At 47.2% G+C, this 21,713-nt stretch overlaps 1 protein-coding gene across 3 annotated transcripts; it reads right to left on the bottom strand.

Moving 5' to 3' along the window:
• Positions 1 to 5,214: 5,214 nt before the first annotated feature.
• LOC125940094 (uncharacterized) lies at positions 5,215 to 8,958 on the bottom strand. Of its 3 annotated transcripts, XM_049655767.1 has the most exons (4): positions 7,794 to 8,958; positions 7,414 to 7,545; positions 6,397 to 6,561; positions 5,215 to 6,107 (listed from the first exon to the last, which is right to left on the bottom strand). In XM_049655767.1, exons 1-4 carry the CDS (start codon positions 7,848 to 7,850, stop codon positions 5,802 to 5,804), a joined length of 660 nt encoding a protein of 219 aa, XP_049511724.1. In that variant the 5' UTR covers positions 7,851 to 8,958; the 3' UTR covers positions 5,215 to 5,801. The 3 variants fall into 3 exon arrangements, 1 of the variants encoding a protein (XP_049511724.1); XR_007463334.1 differs by lacking the exon at positions 5,215 to 6,107 and having other exon boundaries at positions 6,179 to 6,561; positions 7,148 to 8,958; XR_007463335.1 differs by lacking the exon at positions 5,215 to 6,107 and having other exon boundaries at positions 6,179 to 7,545; positions 8,094 to 8,958.
• Positions 8,959 to 21,713: the final 12,755 nt, after the last annotated feature.

The raw sequence follows: 21,713 nt of genomic DNA, 5'->3' as shown, positions 1-21,713 counted from the left end.
GATCGGTGGAGCCGTCAATGTCCGAGTCACCGAGGTCTTCAAGGAACCCGCAGGCCCTAAACCTGGCTGGCTTCCATGATGGACTCCTCGCGAAGTTTGAGCAGACTAGGTGGTGCAGATTTCGAGTTGGGGTCTTTCAGGAACCAAAGGCCCTAAACCATGTTGAGGTCTTGCGGGAACCGAAAGGCCCTAAACCGCCCCCTGGCGCACACCTGGTATGATTTTTTTCTCCGATCTCGTTCTGACATGTGCACACAACAGGTCGCCGGAAGGAGCCGCCGCCCGCTCAATGCCTCACGACCAGAGACCACACCGCACCGCCGCAGACAACCAGAAAACCACGCACCGAGAGACGGAGCCGCTCTTGAGGTGGTGTTGGCGCGGTCGCGCGCATGACGTCCCCTGCGCTGGCGACGTCCTTCTCTGATGGCGGCGCCCGTAGCTGCAGCAGCGCGTAGAAGACCACGCCACCACCAGGACCCATGCCAGGCTCGCTGACGGCGACGGAGGAGGAACCGGCGGAATCGCACGTCATCGAATACCAGAGGTGCAGCTCGCAATGCGGAACGCAAGCTCGCAGCGCGCCATCGCCGGGTAGAAGTCACTACTAGCCGTGGAACGGCTACCTCCAGCCCTCCCCTTGACCGTGGTCCGTCCCGGAACGCAGCCGGGGCCCCACGTTACGGGCGCCAATGAGGGAAAATGCCTCGGTCCCACAGTCCACGGCAGCAGCTCCAGCCTCGGCCGGCCGCGCCCCAAGGGTGCCCAGCCGCAGCTCGCGCGTTCCTCGCACCCCTCCTCACGCATCCGTTCTCTTCTTTGTCCACAGTTGGTTCCTATCCACTATTAACGTCAGCATTCCCACACTTAATCTCGGACAACAGCTTGAATATAGGACATCTTCGGTTGATAATCCGTAAAAGGGCGCATGAAAGAGAAAAATGGTGATGCTACCTCGATTTTGCGATGCGCAATCCGCCCAAGCTTATCAGCTGTGAATGAGTGAGGGGACGAATGAGTGTCTTCGCATGTTGACGTAGCAGCGGCGTTGGGAAGCCGCGCGTAGGATGCCGTTTCGCATCTTCGAAACGTCGGCACTTTCATAATTTCATTCACAATCGAGCACCGTTTGAAAACAAGCGAGTTAAACGCATCATATATTATGCATTTCAGGACGGGGCTTACTTTGTCAGTCTCAGAGAAATTGTCATTGACACGGAAGAGATGAGCTAAACTATTCAGGATGTTGGTGATGTACGTTTCCGTAGCTGTTTGAGTTGACAAAATATTTCTCGCCTAGTGGCCTGTTGGTGACCAGTGAGTTGGCCGAAAACATCACGTCGTTTTTGCTCAAATAAGTTCATACTGGTCAGGTTGTCTTCATGAGTGTTATATAGGACGGGAGCTGTCCTCTCGAGGTAAAAAAAGTACGTTTGAGAGCATCACTGGGGGGGGGGGGGGGCCCTTGATTGTTTGCAGCGACTTGTTCGTACATGCTACGCCACTCGACGACATCGACGATATAGGCGCCAGAAAGGTTCCCAGGGCAGCGCGGCTGGGAAAAGATGACCGATGGTTGCGGTGTCGTGGCGGAACCAGTGAACTCGTCTATCGGCATGGTAAGGCGGCGGAGATCAAGTCCGCTGCGTAGTTCTATCATATGCCGAAACCCACCACCTCCACCCTAAATTAAATGAGTACCGGCACAGGGAGTATGGCAGATAGTCTAGCCTAGCCCCACTGCGTTGTCTTCTTCGTTTCACTGATGGCCGCCACCGTTGTTGGTCCTTGTGCTCCTAGCACTGTGACACTGTAAAGCGGATTTGGAATTTCGGGTAATAGATGATGCCGCTTTAGGCAAGCAATAAACATTCCGCGAAAATTTTCGCCCGCCGACGCTCGCACATTCGACAACTCAACCAACCTAGACATGTTAGGCATCGTTGCATATCGACACGTGATGTGCTTGCTTGACTTTCCTTTGCTTCACCACTGTAATGCCTTATGTTTTAACGCGTTAGCGTTAAGGTCCCGTGTCACAGAAAATCCGGTGTCGCTGTCGGCGGCGTTGCCCGTTAGAGAAAACTAATCCCGAGCCAAGCAGATTATCCGCGTGGCGCATAGGCGTTACTGAACTAACTGAATTTCTAAAACTACAATGCATCAGAAAATCCGAAAAATACGACTTACACGCAGCCAACATACCTCATAGCATCGGATTATAATTTGAATATACGAGAAAACATAATTTTGTAATTCGAAAACTCAAATACAAACCCCGCTTTCCAGCTGCCGTTTGAGGTCTGTCTTAATGGAAGCGGTGCACCCCGCTCAGTTTCTTGCAACACTTGCCAGGTGGCGCTTCTCTCCGCTCCTCCGCGGCAGCTGCGGCGCCTGCCGTACGGGGAAAGAAAAAAAAAGGACCAGATAGCTCACTTTCATGCATAGCATCCGTAGCAAGCTTTTCCGGGTAAACGTTATGGTTACATAAGGCGCAGTTGCCGGAAAGCGTGATAAACCGTCAGGCAGCTTTGAATGCTATCGCGTTCCACTCTTAAAGGCGAAGCTTAAGCGTTCAACAAGTTTTTTTTTTTAGTTTTTGAGCACAACTTCTCGCATCACTTTCCGATGTTTGTTCAATCAGTGTGCTCTCGAAACATTGTGTCCACTACAGAATTCCAGATCCCACGCGAACATTACCCCTGTTATACGCAGTTCATCGAGAAGGTCCTGCGTCATGTATGAACAGTCGCGGGCCAAGGGCTGCTTCAGCTGATTTGACAATAGCCACAGTACTTCTTACTATCGTTGCCACCACCTTGATTCTTTACTTTCTCGGTACTAGCTCAAGCATTTAAGTGATCACTTTTACTCATACAACAAAAAGACGCAACACACCAAGTAAAAAAAGGCAGGCGAAAGGAAAGCGCGTCACTCGCAACTAACTTTATTCAGAGAAAATATCGCAGTATATAGCTAAGTTAACAGATGCGCGGCAAGGTTCCACGAATCACACCACCCAGATGAATCGATAAGAAGCATGCACTAGTTTAAAAAACATCTAAAAAATTCAAACTCGTCGTCCCGCAACACCACTGACGTTTTATTTATTTATTTATTTATTTATTACAAAAACCCGCATTCGCTCCAAGAGCATTACAGCGGGGGGGGGATATAGACATATTTATACATTTGTGGATGCAAACATTAAACACAGTGTCACACAAGCGAAACAAGGCTTTACAAGCAGGTAAACAAAGGCTAATGTTTTGCTAATGCATATATCTTTTTTTTCTTTTTATGTTTTTCTTTTTCTACCCAGAATGCTGATCACTTTAAATCTTGCGTTACATTTACATGATTTGCAGTGCACAGGTAAACTTGTCGAAAGGTTATTCTTAATGGAAAGTGCGTGCTCTCTCGCTCTCTCGTTAACACATCGTCCCATTTGGCCGATCTAAACCCTGCCACAGCTGAGCGGAATTTCGTAAACCACTCCCACCGCACAGGTGACGTCGGGATTTAGATGCCTCCTGCCACATATAGGCGGCTTGGGTGCTTTGGAAATCCGCGGGCACAGACCTGACAGCTTCCTTGGTGCAGAGAGGACCACATTGTACCTATTCGCTACCTACTTAAAGTTGTGCGCAACCTTATGTACGTAGGGTACAACTATTGGCCTTGTTTCCATCGGTTGCCGTTCCTTCTTTTTTCCTTTCAATTTTGAAGGAGTGTTTCAGCTACAGCACCAACGACGGAGCGAGGATACCCAGCTGAGTAGAGCCGGTTGACCTGACTGTGAAAGCTCTCCGCCATCCTGTGAGGGCACGATTTCGCCAGCGCACCTTCCAAGCACATAGAAGCAATGCCTCTCTTAATTACTTTTGAGTGGGCCGCATGATAGGGCATCAACTCTTTGCATGATCGGGGACGGTAGGCCCAGCAAATGTGTTCCTCTGACACCGTGAGGCTCCGATCTAAAAATTGTATTTTGTTGTTAGTAGTGAGCTCATGCGTGAAGGAACACCCCTTTGCATGTTGTCTGAATTACATCAAGATTTCGTCCACCAAGTTAGTGGTAGTCACACATGGTTTAGTATTTAAAACTGCTCAAAAGTCGTCGACATATCTAAGAACCCTATGCACTTTTGCATTGCCAGGGCCCTGAGCTAGCCTTCTGTCAAAAGAGGCTTTTACCTTTCACTTTTACCTTTCTAATTGTTTTGCCATCACCCTATTTCTACATAGCTTAGCAACAACAGCTTACCATGGTACAGATGCACCGCATCTCAGATTCGGCAGACTCGAGGCGACAGCTGTTCTGTGACCTTAGCCACTTGTGAGCCACTAAGATGTCCCACCTTTGAAGAAGCCGACAGAACATCAGACGACTACCACAGTGCGGACTCCTGACGAACGAAACCGAGTAGACAGCCACACCGTGGATATTCGGGAAGGTCAACACGACCGGCCACTAACATCATCCTTCAACACCTTCAAGACGATCCAGGTTTTCACGGAACTGTCCTTCAAGGCCCACTCTATTGAAGCTGGATTACAAACGCCTCTGCACATTGCGTCGATAGTGGCTAATGTTGATGGGCCCTTTTCTGCGGCAGACTGCCATAGGATGTTGTTTGAATTTCAATAGCAGCCCCTTCGAAATTCCGTTTTTCTAAATATTGAAAGATTCCTCTGTAGGAAAGCAGATGTTACTGCGAGTCATTGCAACACCAGCCTAACGCAGACTGTAAAGAACTTCGGAGAGGAAAACAGCGCATAAGTTGAGGACAAAGAAATATCGGAAACACATGCGCTGACTAATGACCTTTTTTGTATTGCAACAAGGCTATATATACACTCTAAGCCCCGTAACCCCTATTATAGGTGCACATTTTTAAATTCTAGTATACTTATATTTTAAGGGTTAAAATGTAACCTATACATTTGAACTCCTTAGTATAAGTATACAGAACAGCATGTAACCTTTAGGATTACGTGGTGTGTATGTACCACTTTACAGGTTACACGTCTGCTAACTATATATATATATATATATATATATATATATAGCTGTTAGATATAAATAACGGTTCTGTTTTCAACACAGCACCTTGTACAATATATATATATATATATATATATATATTTATATATATAATAGTACAAGGTACTGTGTTGCAAACAGAACCGTTATTTATTTCTAACAGCTTCGACTGTGGACCAGTCTTCTGGAAAATGTAGTTAAATGAGGCATATATAGCACCATTTAACTACATTTTCCAGAAGAAGTGAGGTCCTCAGTCGACGGTGTTGGAAATAAACAATGCTTCTATTTTCAACGTAGTCTCTTTTATTCCAAGGGCACATATATACATAGTTCGCAGTTTTTAGGTTGGCGTCGAGGTTTAAAGAAAGATTGGCAAAAAGAAGTCATGTATTTTACAACTATAAGGAAGTATATACATTAAGCGGTCGGGATTCTAGTTTCAAAAAGCCCTTCACGTATTTTACTAAGCTGGCTGTAATAGCAGTGCAATATTGCATGGCACTATAGAATTCTCCCTCACCATATATTGCAGCTCAAAGGATGTACAGTGGGTTTTCTGCATATGCATACAAATGTGTAATCTGCTTAAAAAAGAGTTCATAGGGATGAAATGGAATAATTTTTTATTCAGGAAATCATAAACAGGAATATTAACTTCATGACTTAGTCTGATAAGACACAAGTGTTGTTGACAAGCAACAATGATTATATTGGACTAGACTAAAAAATAACTTCTTTAAATTACCTCCTTTTAAGCAATACTCCTTTTCTTTAACAATGCAAGAAAACTCTTCAAGCGCTTGCATGTAGCTCCCGCAGGCACAACTTCACATGGCAACACCAGCTTCTGAGTTAACAAAAGCATTTGGGAAAAAGCATAAGGGTACTGAAGGCTCTTAATGTAGTAGACCAAAAGGCAGAGAATGAGGGCACGCTCCAGACCGCCAGTAGTGACTTGGATAATTTCTTTGTGACTTCCACCAAAAATACAGGTTCCCGCCGTACTGGTGATTATATGGGGAGCAGTTACAGCAAACTCTCCTGAAGGCAGCGGCATCTATACAAGTGTAAAAACATGAAAAAAAACAAACAATGCAAGTGTTATAAGTACAACGGTGTGAAGCACTACACGATGAGACAATTGCGAAAGAACAAACCTAATGAACTGTTCTCACTAACAGCCCTGCAGAAAAATTGGTGTACATAGTTACCTTACCAAGTAAGTTTACCATTGTTAAATATAGCATTTTAAATTTTCTGCTGTACCCATCAAGTTATTGTAAATTAGATTCTTTTTTGCAACTTGTTCCGTAGAACATTTTAACATGTTTGACTCATGCACATACCTCATTTATCCGAGCATATGTGGTCTTTCGCTGTAAGTGGTTCATTAGGTCCAAAAGTGTGCACTCGTGTCCTTGGCTTTCCGAGAAAACTTTCAGGGCACTGACCACTTTTTTCTCCAACTCAGTTATGCTCAGACGAAACCTTAGTTCCGCTTCACTGCACAGCTACAAGAAATATCAATAAAATAAAAGTGAAGCGTTGGCTTCTAGTAACTACATGTTATATTCCAGAGTAGCTAGTTCTATTTATGATATTTTAATACATATTGTGTACCATAACCGTACTGCTAACCATCAACATTATTTCACAATGTCCCACTGGCAATCCAATAGCAAAACTTCTTAGCTTCTTTGTCCACTGTCGAAAACTTAACACCAGAGAACAGTGGTTAAAGTGATTATATATAATGAACGGCAGTTGATGTGTAAAACTTGGGTAAACTTCTTATGAACTTTTTAGTAAACACCTTCCTTTCACTTCGTTCTGTAGTGACCGTTTCTGTATGTCATAAATCTGCACTCTTTTAGTGATTGCTATATTGTCTTTTTAAGTGCTAAACTTAAAACTTGGAAAGAGCAGAGCTGGGTAAAGCTCAAGCTCTACAAAAGGCAATTAATATTTATCTTCTAAGGTGGTTATTTCAGCAGTCGTTTCAGCAAATTTTCTAATGAATCATTGGCAATAATTACGAAAAGCGTAACAAAAATATGTATTTTTTCCACACTAGAACAATACCAACACAGTACTTACAATTTCTTCCACCAAAAAGTACGAAGGCAAAGGATCCAAGTGTACCTTGCACCTATCGGAAAGGGTTATTTGAAGAAGGTGCTTTATCCTTTCCATGTCATACACTACACCACTGAAGCTGTATGAATTCAATGACTGAAATTCGTAAATAATTTGTAAATATACCATGTTCCTCCTTCCAAATGTATCAAAGCTCAACATGTGTGCATAACGTTAAGCAACCCCAAGCACTAGACAATATTTTGTCAAAATGTGCTGCAACAAACCTGCAACTCAGAGGTAGCACGTTCACTTGTGATGGCAAGGATGTCTGTGGAGGCTGGACCAAGCGCTGATCTCTTCTTTTCTCTGTGCCTTCTAACTTTACGCGCAATTGATAGTCTTCGTATGAACACACTCTGTAAAAAAAACATTGAGCCCTTCTTTTATGACCTAGAAGTTTGGTAAATTGAACACAGAAAATAAAACAAAAAATGGCAAATACGCACTGCCATTCTCTATACTGTTTAAAATGTGTTCTGTCACGATAAGCTTCATTTTTAGGAAAAAAGATAATAAATTTAATATTCCGGAAGATATATCAGGGTTCTTTTGACCAAGAAGAACATGAATGCACTTATTACTTTTTGCTTAGTCTGTGACTTACATATACACGCCTTCGGGTCTGTTGAATACGGCTGCCTGGTTTCGGATCCTCCCACATGAGCCGGGGTTACTTTTTAAAAAGCGCCTCCCCAAGCGCGTCATACTGCCAGCGGCACTCGGCTGTGTTGCAACTGGTAATTATCTGATTTTCACTGAAAACGTTCAAGACAATGAAGTTCATTTTTACATCACAATAACGTCTTTATTAGGAGCTCAATAAATTTATAGAACAAGAACACAGTAATAACGTGATAATCAACAGTTACATCAGAAAACCAGAGAACAAAACGACGTGACTTACTCTGAGTAAGAATAGAGTGACTTGCTGATGAAGCTTCAGTATCAGCCTCGTTGTAGCACATAGCAGTGCTTACTACTGTGCTCACCGGCTCTGCAAGTTATAAAATTAAGCATAAAATAATCTTACACTCACAAACAGCCAGTTATCTCATTAAAACCACTGAAACAACCACTGCTGGGCTAATTGGTGAATAATTTTTTACAGATTTCCGTAGTGTATCTATACAGCTTTCGTTCTGTGCACTGTAAAGCAACATGGAGTCCTCATCAAATACTCCGGCGTTAGCGCTATCCTAATCTCGCCAACGGGTAACCGTTCATGTAATCAGCATTGCACGTTATTCAAGAACAAAAAAGGTAACACTGACACAGAAAGGTCAAGCGAATTACACCCAACATCTGTCGACGAAGACGACGATGTGAGTTAGCGCGCTATATTTTGAGGCAACAACAACAACAATTCGTTGAGCCGGCATCTGTGACGAGCCGCAGGAAGCCGCAGTTCACAAATTCGCTGTAATTTCGCGAAATGAGTGCCCATGGTACAGCACTTCAATGCGGGCGAGCAAGCGATTCGGATTTCCATTCATCGGTTGTTTCTTTCTTATCGCTCACCACGCCGAGTGAACAGCAACTTGTTCCGTCCTCAATTACGTGCCCACAGCGCAGGTCGCATGAAATGAAGAGCGCGCAGCGCGAAACGGAGCAGAGAAGAAACGCGACCACGATAGGCCACGGACACGGTTCGGGGTAGGAAACGTACGCGTATTCTCGTAACGTTTCACACGGAATGGCTCGCTGTTTACAAATAAATAGCTCAAAGCAAATTCCAGAACCGCACCGTTGGTCTGGGCCTGCGCTGGACCAATGGCGCGCCCCGCCTCGCAGTCGCGTAGACACACGCCACGGCTACGGCGCGAAACAGGAGCCGCAAGTGACGGCCAACGTGCAGCAGTGAAATACACCTACAACGTTCGCGCGCGGAGAGCCTCGGCAACACCAAGGTCACAAAGGCGAAACTTCCAAAGCGCGCGCGCACACAACCTCCCCGCACGGTATGTTCTCAGAAGCAACGTTCACCACGTTTTCCGCGGATAAATTCACTTAATAGACATAAATGCAGCGCAAGTACCAACAGAGCCTGTAAACACCGCAGTCATTCGAAATGCTATACGCACGCGCATGCAGTTTGAACAAAAAGCACTCACCAAGCTCGAGTATCTTCCCGTGCACGCCGTGGCAATGGTCACAATACTCGCATTTGATCGTTGATGGACCAGACACCGTATATTGCTTGCTGTCACACGGTTGCTCATTGCAACGGCCGCGTACAATCCCGAGCAAATCCTTGTTGATGAAGGTCACGGTGGTACGCAGGTAATATATCCAAATGGCAAAAAACTAATGAACAAGGTGGGAAACGTGTAACCGTCAAGGCGCCAAATTAGCCCATCTCCCATCAAGCGCAAGAGCAACGCAGCAAGGAGATATGAAGCAACGAAGCTCGCAAAATGGCGTCTGCCCTTCAATATTCAAGAGGGAACTCGCATGTCCCTCTAGCGCTCTCATAGCACGGAAACTTCGCGCTGCCGCGTATAGGTTACAACGTAAGGGTTACGCACTGGATTTTTTCCACGCAACCCATAAAGGTGGTTCGTAACCTATATTGCCTTAGTATGTCGGGTCTTGTAACCTTTAAACTTACCGAAAAAAATCAAAACACCAAAATGAGCACGTTGTATCCTTTATTTTATGAGTTAAAACCGCGTATAAGTTACAATATGCGTTACCGGGCTTAGAGTGTAGAACCTCCCCCCCCCCCCCCCCCGCAAGGGTCGAGCATATCGTCAACGGTATAAAATCACAGAGCCAATGCTTTATGTAGAAGTCGGGCGAATAATCGATTTTAAAAAAGTGGTTTTCCCTCAGGAATGCTCTATAGTGCACTTTTTAAGAAGATTTCGTTTATGCTTAGAACTATAGAAGCTGTGCTTACATTCTTGGTGCGGCGCCAACTTTGATCGCGGAACTTCGCGCACCCGCATCGCGAATCTTCAAAGTGGGGGAATATACGCTTACGCGTAACAACGCCTGTGGATTGTATGCAAATGTGTGTCTACATACCTGCAACTCATTTTCTATTTGTAGTGCGCAGAAACTAATGCCATAATTAAATTACAGGTATAAATTTGCACGGCAGATACAGAATATCTCTATTTACGCAACACTAAATGGTAAGAATACTCGTACGGGCAAAGACCTGTTGCTATTGTTTTGCCTTTTTACACTGTTCCAATCAGAGTCCTGAAACTTGGCTAACCAGGTATAATAATTGGTATTATACTTGCCTAGTATAATGCTGAGTCAGTAGGTTTTAGTGTAATCGATTTATTTATCAAAAATCTGACACTCTCAACAACTGTAATTGTACTTTCATTTTAAATTGAGGGCTCATGAAATGGAAGCAGCGTTACGACACGTTGAATAAGTATGCTCTAATGTGGATTAAAATTTCACAAATGCCAAAAATTTGCTGGTTATACTACTTATTGTCGAAATCGCTTGCATCGTATTAAAGTAACTATATTAGTGTATTAGTGGTTCTTCATGCAAACGCAGATTCATTGATAGCCTGGTATAATAAGGTCCCTGCAAGTTTTCTTCCAGCTAGAACCTTGCTGGACCTAGATCAGCGGCATTCCATGGGTATACTCTTGGCAACCACGACATAGTATGTGCAACGGCGCCAATTATTTCCTTTGCACTCCTTGCGGGCTTGTCATTCCTGTGCTACTGCAGAACACCATCTCAAGAAGGACTGGTCTTACACACCTATGCTGAGGACATTTCGAGACAGACTGCTGAGCAAGTAAAAAAGAACGATTTATGAATTCTCTATTCCGCATCATCTGAGCAACAAGCTTTTGCAGCCGGTATCCTTGATTTGTATTTGGAGATGGTGATTTGTATTTGGAGAGGAGACATTACTTGGAGATAGTTAAGTTTGTTCTTTGTCCTTAAAGTCGAATAAAGTCTGTTCAAGGTGATTATCGGCGTTGATGAAGCATGAGGCAGGTTGCAGGTAACAAGAGATGAAGATATATTGTAACGAAAATATTTACACAGTCCAATGCACAGTTAGCAAAAGAACACGGCTGCAAAACACACAAATAAACAGTGCCTTACTCTTCTATTTTTTAAGTTAGAGCCTTGGACACCTGTCACTACATACGACCAACCCAGTTTCACTGTTCTACCACCAAGTGGTTCTGGCCCTGACTAGCGTTGCATCGTACGGAGTCTTACTGATCTATCAGGTTTAGTGTTTACAGCCTAGACTGAGAAACAAGCACCTCGTCTGGATTCTTATAGGTGAAAGAGACAAAGAATAAGGCCGGTAGGACCGTTGGCCCATCCCACAGAAGCAGTTGCCAATGAGAGTTGAAAGTTTGTTGAGCCACAACCCAAAGCGGTGGGCTTACTCCTAAAAGTATATGTATTGGAAAACAACCCTGTTTTCCTTCTTCCCACAACTTCGTTTCCCTCTCCTATTTCCACGTGGTCAGTGACGGCCTCAATAAACACGCCAGGCACGCACGATTTATTGAGGCCATCTCGAACCTCAGCGGAGTTTCTAGCCAGCAGGGGGCTCTCGGGCGCTGGTGTCACAACACCGCGTACCGCAGTCGCCCCTCAAGGTTTTTTTCGCGTGGAAAACTAGTGACCGTTGGCGGTATCCGGACTCGGTGTTCTCAAGACGACGTTCTCCGAACGCAATCTTCGCATGCGCACCGCTCCTCTACGGCGCGCACTGCAAGTTGTCACTCGACACCACGCGGGCTTTCCTCAGCGCTCAAAACAAGATACACGTGGTTGCAGCCCGGACGCGTAGGGGAGTGGACCCCCGCTCCTTGCGTGCGCGCAACACGTGGGCAACATTGCTAGGCCCCTCTAAACGTCGGCGGTGTCTCTAACCAGCAGGGGACTCGGGAGCCGGCGCCACAACACCGCGTACAGCTGTCCCACTCAAGGTTTGTCTGCGTGGGCCTATTATGACCATCGGCAGAATGCCAACGCAGTGTACGAAAGACCGCGTTCTCCAAATCCGTTCTCGGCATCCGCACCGCGCCCCCCCCGGCGCGCGCTGTGGCTCGTCATCCGACGCCTCAAAAACAGAAACGGTTGCTGCCTGGACGCGCTGGGGAGTGGACACCTCCCTATTCATAAAACACGTGGGCAACTCACGGCACTACGAAAGTATATACAAAACAATCACGCAGCCCTACACTGCCCATTCTGCATGTGCGACAGATGAGCGGCCTAACACGTTCCCCCTAAAAAGTATACTGCGCTGATTTTCGCTCAGTGATACGATAAATCACTACCGCGATTACGTAATCGAACTTTCTAACCCCACCATGGCCTAATTACATGGTCAACAACAAACCAACCCGAAAAATAACAAAGCAAGACGACAAGAAAAAAATACACAATAAATGCCACTCCACAATTAAGTAAACAATTGCAGTTCCAAGCTATAAGAACACTCTAGTGTCTCTGTGTATTGAATCGGCACTCAAAAAGTTCCCAATATACAGCACCAGGTAAGCAGGAACATTTACGCCCATCCAGTTGGCATGGCACTATAGTGTTACGATGGCTTCCATGAGTAGTTGTGAAGAGCCTGGACAAGGGATCCGCGTTATCATTACTGACAGCCTTCCGATGTCGCACTGACACCGGATATCGCTGTAAAGCCAGCGCCCATCTTGTCAACTTTGCCCCGTGTGGAGTCGAAGTTGTAAAGTGGACAACGGATTGTGGTCAGAAACAACGTTTATTATGGCACCAAAAAGCCAGTAGTCAAATTTCTTTAAGGCCCATAAAATAGCAAATGCTTCCCTCTCAATTGTAGACCATCGCATCTGAGTAGGCGTGAAGCGGTGGCTTGCAAAGGCAATAGGCCTCTCGTTTCCCTCTGCTGTCATTTGCGCCAAACAGGCGCCGCCACCGTAGCTGATGCGTCTGTGAAAATCCAGTAAGGCTCAGATGGCTCCGAAGTGCTGAGTGCCACGGCCTCGCACAGGGACTGTTTCAGAGCCACAAATGCCGTCTGAGCTTCCGCCGGCCAGGGTATCCTATTGGGTACCGCTTTCTATGTTAACCGCGTGAGCGGGTTCGCCACCTCTGCATATTCTCTGACGTACTCGCGATAGCAGCCGCACAATCCTAGCAGGCTAAGTAGCTCCTTTTTAATGCGCGGTGGAACCATATTCTTAATTGCAGCTATTTTTTTCTGGATCTGGTGCGTGCGTCCCTGAGCCGAAAATATGCACGAGGTAATGAATGTGAGATTAGGCAACTAGACATTTTCCGGACTGGCTTTCAGCCCAGCCTTTTCCAGGACCTGAAGGATAATGTCGAGATGCTTTAGGTGCGCCTCCCACGTGCTAGAGAAAATAGCAATAACATCTAGGTAGGCCGTGGCATATATCTGATGCTGCGATAAGAGCTTGTTCCCCATTCTCTGAAAGGTCGCGGCTGCATTTTTGAGCCCGAACGGCATCACCTTTAAAGCATATTGACGGTCATGCCGTTACAAACGCGGTGAAATTCTGACTCTTCTCTTCCATCGGAACCTGCCAGTACCCGCTCCTAAGGTCTACCACCGTAATGAACTGCGCTCTTCCCACTTGAAAATCAATTCCTCAGGTTTCATCATAGCGAACGCATCCATTTTGGTGACGGCACTTAGCGCACGGAAATCTACACACACGCGGATTGTCCCATCCTATTTCCCTAAGCATACTACCGGATGTGCAAATTCGCTCTCAGTATAGGATAGATCAATTAATGGTACATCGGCGTCACATTGAAGGCGGAACCCTCTCAGCACTTTTGCACATTTCTCGATGGAATCGAAACCCATCCGCTTCTGATCGCCTCACTCAGACCCAGTGCTGGGCATCGAACCATTGAAACGTTCAGCACTGGTCCTTGTCTGCAACAGCCTTTCGTACTCAATCTGAAGATAAAGCTTCTTAACTTCGAGCTCGAGCATTCTTGTATCATCTGTAATTTGCAAAGGCTGAGATACTTGGTGCGACAAGTCCTGGCTCTGATTTGGTGCTCTCACTTCATTTGAGTTATCGGAATTTAGAATATCGTCATTTGATAACTCCTGATTCCGATCTATTTCCGCCACAGTGGTACCCTCAAATCCATTACACTCCATTGTCGCTGCTTCCCCGCATGTTCTCACCATGAGCTCTACACATCAACTGACATGCCAACCTGAGAAAGACGCAAGAAATCCTGCTCACCCGTTGCTGAATGCACTGTCCTCTCCGGAACTCCTCCCCGGTGCCGGACTTGGCTGCTTTCGGATCATCTCGAAGGTGCGGGAGGTGGCCGTTGGCTGACTTGATCTTCTCACCACTGGTGCAGTATTTGATGTTGTAGATCCCTCCGATCCCTGTTCGACTGCGCCAGTTAAGTTTGTTCTTTGTCCTCGAAGTCGATGAAAGTCTCCTCAAGGTGATTATCGGCGTTGATGAAGCCGGAGGCAGGTTGGAGGTAATAAGACTTGAAGGTATATTGTAACAAAAAAATGTGGTTGATCCCTCTTATATAGGAATCGGTATAGAACACGAAAGTGAAACGTGTCTTCACAGAAGTAGTGTAATATTTATTGCACATTGATATATAATGTCTATTGGTGTTTTGTGGCTAAAGCGCCCTTAGGCGTTGTTGCACCCACGCTGACGCCTGGTGGCACGTCTCCTCCATCACGACTACCAACGTCGATGACCATGAGCATTTATGATGACAAGCGCTTACGAACGCGCATCCAAAGTGCATCCGAAGCGCAAGCGACGCGCGATGCGCCGCTCGGTTAGCACGGTCCCAAACAGTGTCGCCGTCTGGTGGCCTCCGGCGGAAGGCATCACCGGCGGTGCCAGCGTCTCCCATTAGAAACGCCCGGCGGTCGGCACACTACTAAGTATATTCTAGGCACTATAGTCGTAGTGCTGAGACCACCGAAGCGTTCACTGTCGGTGCGCGTTAGTGTCATAATGCAGTACTTCTCTTTTCTGCTCGTAGGCGGCGGCACCGCCCCGAGCAAGAGCGCGGGTACACGGAGGAGTGTTATAGATATATAAAGCGCGTCTGTGTAGCTCTCTGAGAATGCGTTTGTGGCGCAATGGGTTAAACGCTCGGCGATCTATCGTCGCGGACGGAGAGGTCGGGGGTTCGATTTCCAAATTTTGCATGTTTGTGGAACTTTTTCTTCTGGTTTCTTTCTTTGTATTATGTTCGTGTACATTGTAAGCTGACGTATTTCCGTGACGGAAATACGTCACTGAAGTCTTGGTGGACCCCGGCATAAAACACTTTCGTGTTAAAATATTCACACAGTCCAATGCAGAGTTAGCAAAAGAACACCGATGCAAAACACACAAGTAAACAGTGCCTTACTCTTCTACTTTTTCTTAATTCAGAGCCTAGGACAGCTGTCACTACATACGACCAACCGAGTCTCATTGTTCTACAACCAAGTGGTTACGCCCTAGACTGGAGTTGCATCGTACGGAGTCTTACTGATCCATCAGATTTAGTAATTACAGCCTAGATTGAGGAAAGAGCACCTCGTATCGATTGCTATAGGTGAAAGAGACAAAGGAAAAGTGCGGTAGGACCGTTGGCCCATCCCACAAAAGCGGTTGCCAATGAGAGATGAAAGTTCCTTGAGCCACAACCCAAAGGGGTGGGCTTACTCTTAAAAGTATATGTATTGGAAAACAACCCTGTTTTCCGGCTTTCCACAACTTCGTTTGCCTCTCCAATTTCCACGTGGTCAGTGACGGCCTCAGCAAATACGCCAGGCACGCACGATTTACTGAGGCCATCTCGAAACGCAGCAGCGTTTCTAGCCAGCAGGGGGCTCTCGGGCGCTGTTGTCACAGCACCGCGTACCACAGTCTCCCCTCAAGGTTTTTCCGTGTGGAAAAATAATGACCGTTCGCGGCATCCGGACTCAGTGTTCTCAAGACGACGTTCTCCGAACACAATCTTCGCATGCGCACTGCGCCTCTACGGCGCGCAGTGCAAGTTGTCGCTCGACACCACGCGGGCTTTTCTTAGCGCTCAAAACAAGATACAGGTGCTTGCCGCCCGGACGCGTAGGAGAGTGGGCTCCCGCTCCGTACGCACAACACGTGGTCAACATTGCTAGGCCCCTCTAAACATTGGCGGCGTCTCTAACCAGCAGGGGACTCGGGAGCCGGCGCCACAACACCGCGTACAGCCGTCCCACTCGAGGTTTGTGTGCGTGGACCTATTATGACCGTCGGCGGAATGCCAACCCAGTGCGCGCAAGACCGCGTTGTCCGAATCCGTTCACAGCATCCGCATCGCACCCCTCCTCCCCAGAGCGCGCCGCGGCTCGTCACCCGACACCACGCGGCCCCTCCGACCCCTCAAAAACAGGAACGGTTCCTGCCCGGATGTGCTGGGGAGTGCACGCCTCCTTATTCATAAAACACGTGGGAAACTCGCGGCACTGCCAAAGTATATACAAAACAATCATGCAGCCCTGCACCGCCCATTCTGCATTTTCGAGAGATGAGCGGCCTAACAGAGCTCTTGCCTCCTCTTGAAACGATGTAGCCACGTGCCAGGCAATATTTGAAACACTGAATACCACTTGAACTTTTCCATTTAAATGGGGTTAGAAATGTACTTTATAGTAAAAGCGTAATTATGTATTCTGATAATGGCGGTACTTCTGTCTAATAATATAGATTAGAAATGCCTTTTTATTCTCTACGAGAATAAAAAGTCAAGTTTTGCGAGAAGTGTTGATGCGCAAATATATTGTGAATGAATGTGTCTTTTTTTGGTTTGTTTTCTGAAGGAATGGCATATATAGGTGCAGCCTGCAGTGGCATGCGTGGTGCAATAATATACGATGACCAGGTCAGCATGTATGGTTTTACCACAGCTGCCCATGAGATTCTTCATCTGTAAGTGAGCGCTGAGAACTTTATCTCGCGATGTTCTTGAGTTGTACAGAATACAGCTGCGATTTAGGCGTATGGTTGCGTAATGCAAGTTGAAACTTAGAGATCCTGGTAACGTTCCTCACAAACCGCCTGCTGTAGGCTCAGAAGCCAAGAAGCCTTTATTATAATACAAACATAAACCTTGTTCATGTGTTATGTTGTGAAAAGTGTTTGCTGCTGCCTTTCTTTCACTTTCTGTCATTTGGAAGTCGTTAAAATAAATTCATTCGATATCATATTTTTGTCTTCACTGGTATACCTTCTTGTGGATTAAATGTGAAAATTATCATTTACGTACAAAAGCGTTGCTGTACTGAGCTGCTTGTTCTGTTCTATAGCTATTGTTTTTTTTTCTGCGCTGTAATAGCTTTTGCCAAATTGTAACACTGAGCATTGTTTCTTTTTGGGGGTGAATTTGGGTTCTCGGGGAGTAGGTGCCCTGTCAGGCTTTTTTGCCTTTTCGCCGGTCCCCTAGGCAACTGCATATGTCTGTATATATACATATGTGCATGTATATATTTTATTGGTTGCCTGAAATAAACTTCAAACTTCATATGTTTCAGTTTGGGTTCGGAACATGACGGGTCTCCGGCGCCAATATATCTATTCAATAGCCCTGGTGCCACACACTGTCCGGACAATGGGCAAACTATTATGGCTACGCATCCGCCAGAAGGACCGCTTGTACTGTCAGTGTGTACCCGCGATCAAGTACTGGCGTTCCTCGCGTAAGTTTGTTTTATGTCAACGGTAACGAACAATACAGTGCTTGGAAGTGGTTTTATGTTTAGAAACGTTATATGCAGTGCTTACCAGGTTTTCTCGCTTCACTGAGAAATACAAAGAGGGTAAAGCTTTCATATAGTAATTCAGAGCCATTTGTGTTTAGGCTAATTATGGTGCTCTGAAAATGATTCTTGGATACTCATTTTCTCCCTGTTTTCTTGCATTATACTGCCACGTGTCATGAAAAGGGGCTGACGGAGTTTATAGAAAACAGCTGGTTCCTTGAGAAAACGGCGGTGAGACCTAGCTGTCTAGCGGGGCTGTTACCACGCGCACTTCTTTCTTCTTGTTCCTGCCCACCTGTTCTCTTGCACTGTGTCCGCTACTGCAGGTTATATTTACGCACTTCCTCGGAAAGAGCATCGGATCGATGCCCAAGAAGTGGTGTAAGAAAGGAAAAAACAAAAGAAAGAAGTAGCAGTTTCGCCCGAAAGGCGAAGCATCGATTGCGATGGCAAATTATAGGACAACTGTACGAAATAAAGATTTATCGGCCCAATAAAGTTGTAAATATTCACTTGCTAACTAAATAAAGAGGCACGGTGTTACGCGCTCATAGGTAAACATGAACACATCTCAGTCGATGACCGCGGAAGCTCGTCAAAACGCTGGAGTGAGAAAGTGCGCTGGCGGCAGCGAGCAAATTGACCTTCTCGCTGGCGCTCGCTTCAACGCAAACTAAACGTCGAAAGCACAGCGCATAAGAAGCTACCGGCACTCGGAGAATGGACTTTGTCCCCCATCGCAGATCGCTTTGAAGCTGAGGCCTCCGCAGCTGCACACTTCGTCCACATCGCAGATCGCTTAAAAGATAGCTACGTGAGCAGGAGCCGCGGGAGCAGAACACCACCCCCCCCCCTCCCGTCTCCGTCGCCTCCTCCCCTTGCGTCGCGCGTGAACGAAGACTGCGCGCTTCCGGCAGCCTTCCCCTCTCGAGAGCGCGAGTTTAAGCTGCGGTTGCCGGCTCAACCTTGCATGCTTTCACTCGCACACACATCGCACGGTGCGCGCCGACGTTTTTATCGCCGTTGGACTTTATACGGAACCTCACGGCGACGAAGACGACGGTGACGGCAAGAATGCGCTTGAGGTGTCCATATAATTGCGATCGCAATAAAAACAACAAGAAAACATGATGAAGGCCGATGGTTGTGCACAGTCTCTAGAAACACCACGTTAGCTGCAAATAGGAGCGTAAATATAATAATGAATGAATGAACAAAAAAATCACGAACGCACAACATACGGTTTCATGCGTACGACGGGAACTATGTAAGAGCTAGGTTTTGAATGCCGCGTTTACGCCGCATTGTCCGGAACGACTTTCCTAGTTCACTTCACAATGCAGCAGATCACTTTGTATGGGACCAAAATAGAGGCTAAGCAACTTTTCACAAAGGCCACGACGGCGAACAGGGGTCCATACTTGATCTCCGGCACTGTAGCACACTTCTCCGTGACGGATGTTATAACGCCGTGCGTCTGCGTGTTGCTGCTGACCGATGAGTAGCCACGCGAGCTGGCGAGCTTCCTCCGCGCGTTGAGCAAGTTCTTCAGCCTCAGTAGTTAGGTGCGTGGCGTTTTGACACGGTAGCATAGCGTCCAGCATCGTCTGAACTTCGCGGCCGTAAACGAGGCGAAATGGGGTAAAGCGCTTTTTTGATTGTACGGTGGTATCGGCGCTTTCGCCTGAAAGGCGAAGCATCAGTTGCGAGAGCAAATTAGTAGAGAGCTATACGGAGTAAGGATAGTAGATTTATTGGCTGTATAAACTTGGACACATTCACATACTAAGTGAATTAACAAGCATAGTGTCATCGCGCACAAGCAAACAAGAATAGATCACACTCGATGACCGCACACAACCGTTGTGAAAACGCGGGCGTGAGCAAATGCGCTAGCAGCAGCGAGCGAAGGTTCGTGCGGTTATCGCTTCAACGGAAACTGAGCGGCGAAAGCACAGCGCATACAAAGGTAGGAGCCGTGTTGTAGATCGCTTTAAAATACGGTGCGCGCGACCGCCCGCAGCCGCGCAAAGTACAAGTACGCAGTCAAGTACGCAGAAGTCGCACCTCCTGCCTACCGCGCTGCCTTCCAGCTTTCCTTCCTTTCGCGTGCGAGATTCCAGGTCACCTTGCGCCTGTAGCAAGATACGCATTTGGTGCTGCAGCACAACGTCGCCACCCCTCCCTCCCGCCAATCCCCCCAAGGCCTTTCCGGAACGGAAGACGTCACGTTTGCTCTCCGCCGTGCGTTGGCTCCCCGTGAAAGTGCGCGTCCCTCGAGTGCTTTCACGCGCACATATAGCATACAACGCGCGGCGACAATTGTATCGCCGTTGGACTTCATACGGAACCTCACGGCGACGGTGACGGCGACAAACATGGCCACGCCGACGGCAGAAATCCGCTTGAAATGTCGATAAAATTGCTATCGCAATAAAACGTTTACGGACCAAGGGATCTGCCGAAAAGCTGAATATCTCCGCAGCGGCAAACAGCAGCCTGGTATTCCCATTTCAGCTCCTACTGGTACCGTTTGTGATGTACCGTTTTACAGGCTACTTTTAAAGGCTGCTCAGATATTTTGCTTTTATTGCGGTAGCAGTTATATGGACACTTCAACCGGATTTCTGCCGTCGCCGTCGCCGTGAGGTTCCGTATAGATCAAATCTTCACCGCGCACCGTATGCCCGAGCGGAAGTGTGCGGGGAGGCGCGCTATCACGGAGAGCGAACGCACTCAATCTCCCACGCGCAAGCAAGGAAGCGGAAAGCCAGCGCCGGAGGGAGCGGGGGGGGGGGGGACACTTCTACTCTGCCAACAACCGCGCTCGTCGCTCGCCCGCAGTCTCATATCTCTCCCACGCCCAAGCAAGGAAGCGGGAAGCCAGCGCCGGAGGGAGCGGGGGGGGGGGGGGATGGCGCACTTCTACTTTGCCAACAACCGCGCTCGTCGCTCGTCCGCGCCGTCTCTTATCTCCACACGGCTCTGACCTTTATGCGCCGTGCATCCGCGGCTCAGTTTCCGTTGAAGCGATAGACCGCACGTACCTTCGCCCGCTGCGGCGTATGCTTGCTGCCAGCGTTTTGACAGTCGTCTGCAGTCATTCAGTGTGATCTATTCGTGTTTGTTTGTGCCCGCTCACACCACGCTTGTTCATTCAGTTAGTAATAGTTGGGCGACATTTTCCAACGCACGCTACACATGCAATGCTGCCCGGATCGGCAGTGCAGCGCTACAGGTGTGTCCCTTCGCACGCGCTGCCCACGGGAAGCGCTTCTCATCAACACCACCGTTTCACACGCGCCTTCTCGTGGTCATCGAGTCTCTCTTCATGTCGGTCTACTTACGCCGCAGCACACCTGCTTACTTATCAGCTCATGTTTACTACAATTCATATTGCTACCAAAGCCGCTCACCTTACTTCGTATGACAGTGCTGTGTCGCTATCGCATTCATTGCTTCGCCCTTAGGGCGAAACTGTGACATTTTTTTGGTCGATAGTACATAGAGATCATGTATGTGACGGTCTTGTTTAGCCGCTCCGTAAGTCCGTTTGACTGCAGATGGTAAACAGTCGTGCTGTGAACGCCGTTCCTCTGTCTGTGATTACAGTGCATGGGGCAACATGAAGCTATACAATGCAACACATGAAGAACTGCGCTATCTCAGAAGCCGTGGCTTGTGGGAGCGCTTCTGTCTCGGCATAGCGGGTTAAATAGTCAGTCGCCACAATCACCCGCCTGTTTCCGTCGGTTAGCAGAGGAA

The sequence above is a fragment of the Dermacentor silvarum genome, chromosome 9 (assembly GCF_013339745.2).
Source record: "Dermacentor silvarum isolate Dsil-2018 chromosome 9, BIME_Dsil_1.4, whole genome shotgun sequence".
Lineage (NCBI taxonomy): Eukaryota > Metazoa > Arthropoda > Arachnida > Ixodida > Ixodidae > Dermacentor > Dermacentor silvarum.
The sequence above is the reverse complement of the archived record's forward strand: the minus strand, read 5'-3'. Positions and strand labels throughout refer to the sequence as shown.

Excerpts from the sequence above, each read along its gene's own strand:
- LOC125940094 (XM_049655767.1), bottom strand. The coding sequence starts at position 7,850 with ATGTGGGAGGATCCGAAACCAGGCAGCCGTATTCAACAGACCCGAAGG. Across the intron at positions 7,546-7,793 it reads AGACCCGAAGGCGTGTATAT|AGTGTGTTCATACGAAGACT; the intron begins GTAAGTCACAGA and ends TTTTTTTTACAG. Across the intron at positions 6,562-7,413 it reads GTGCTACCTCTGAGTTGCAG|CTGTGCAGTGAAGCGGAACT; the intron begins GTTTGTTGCAGC and ends TATTTCTTGTAG.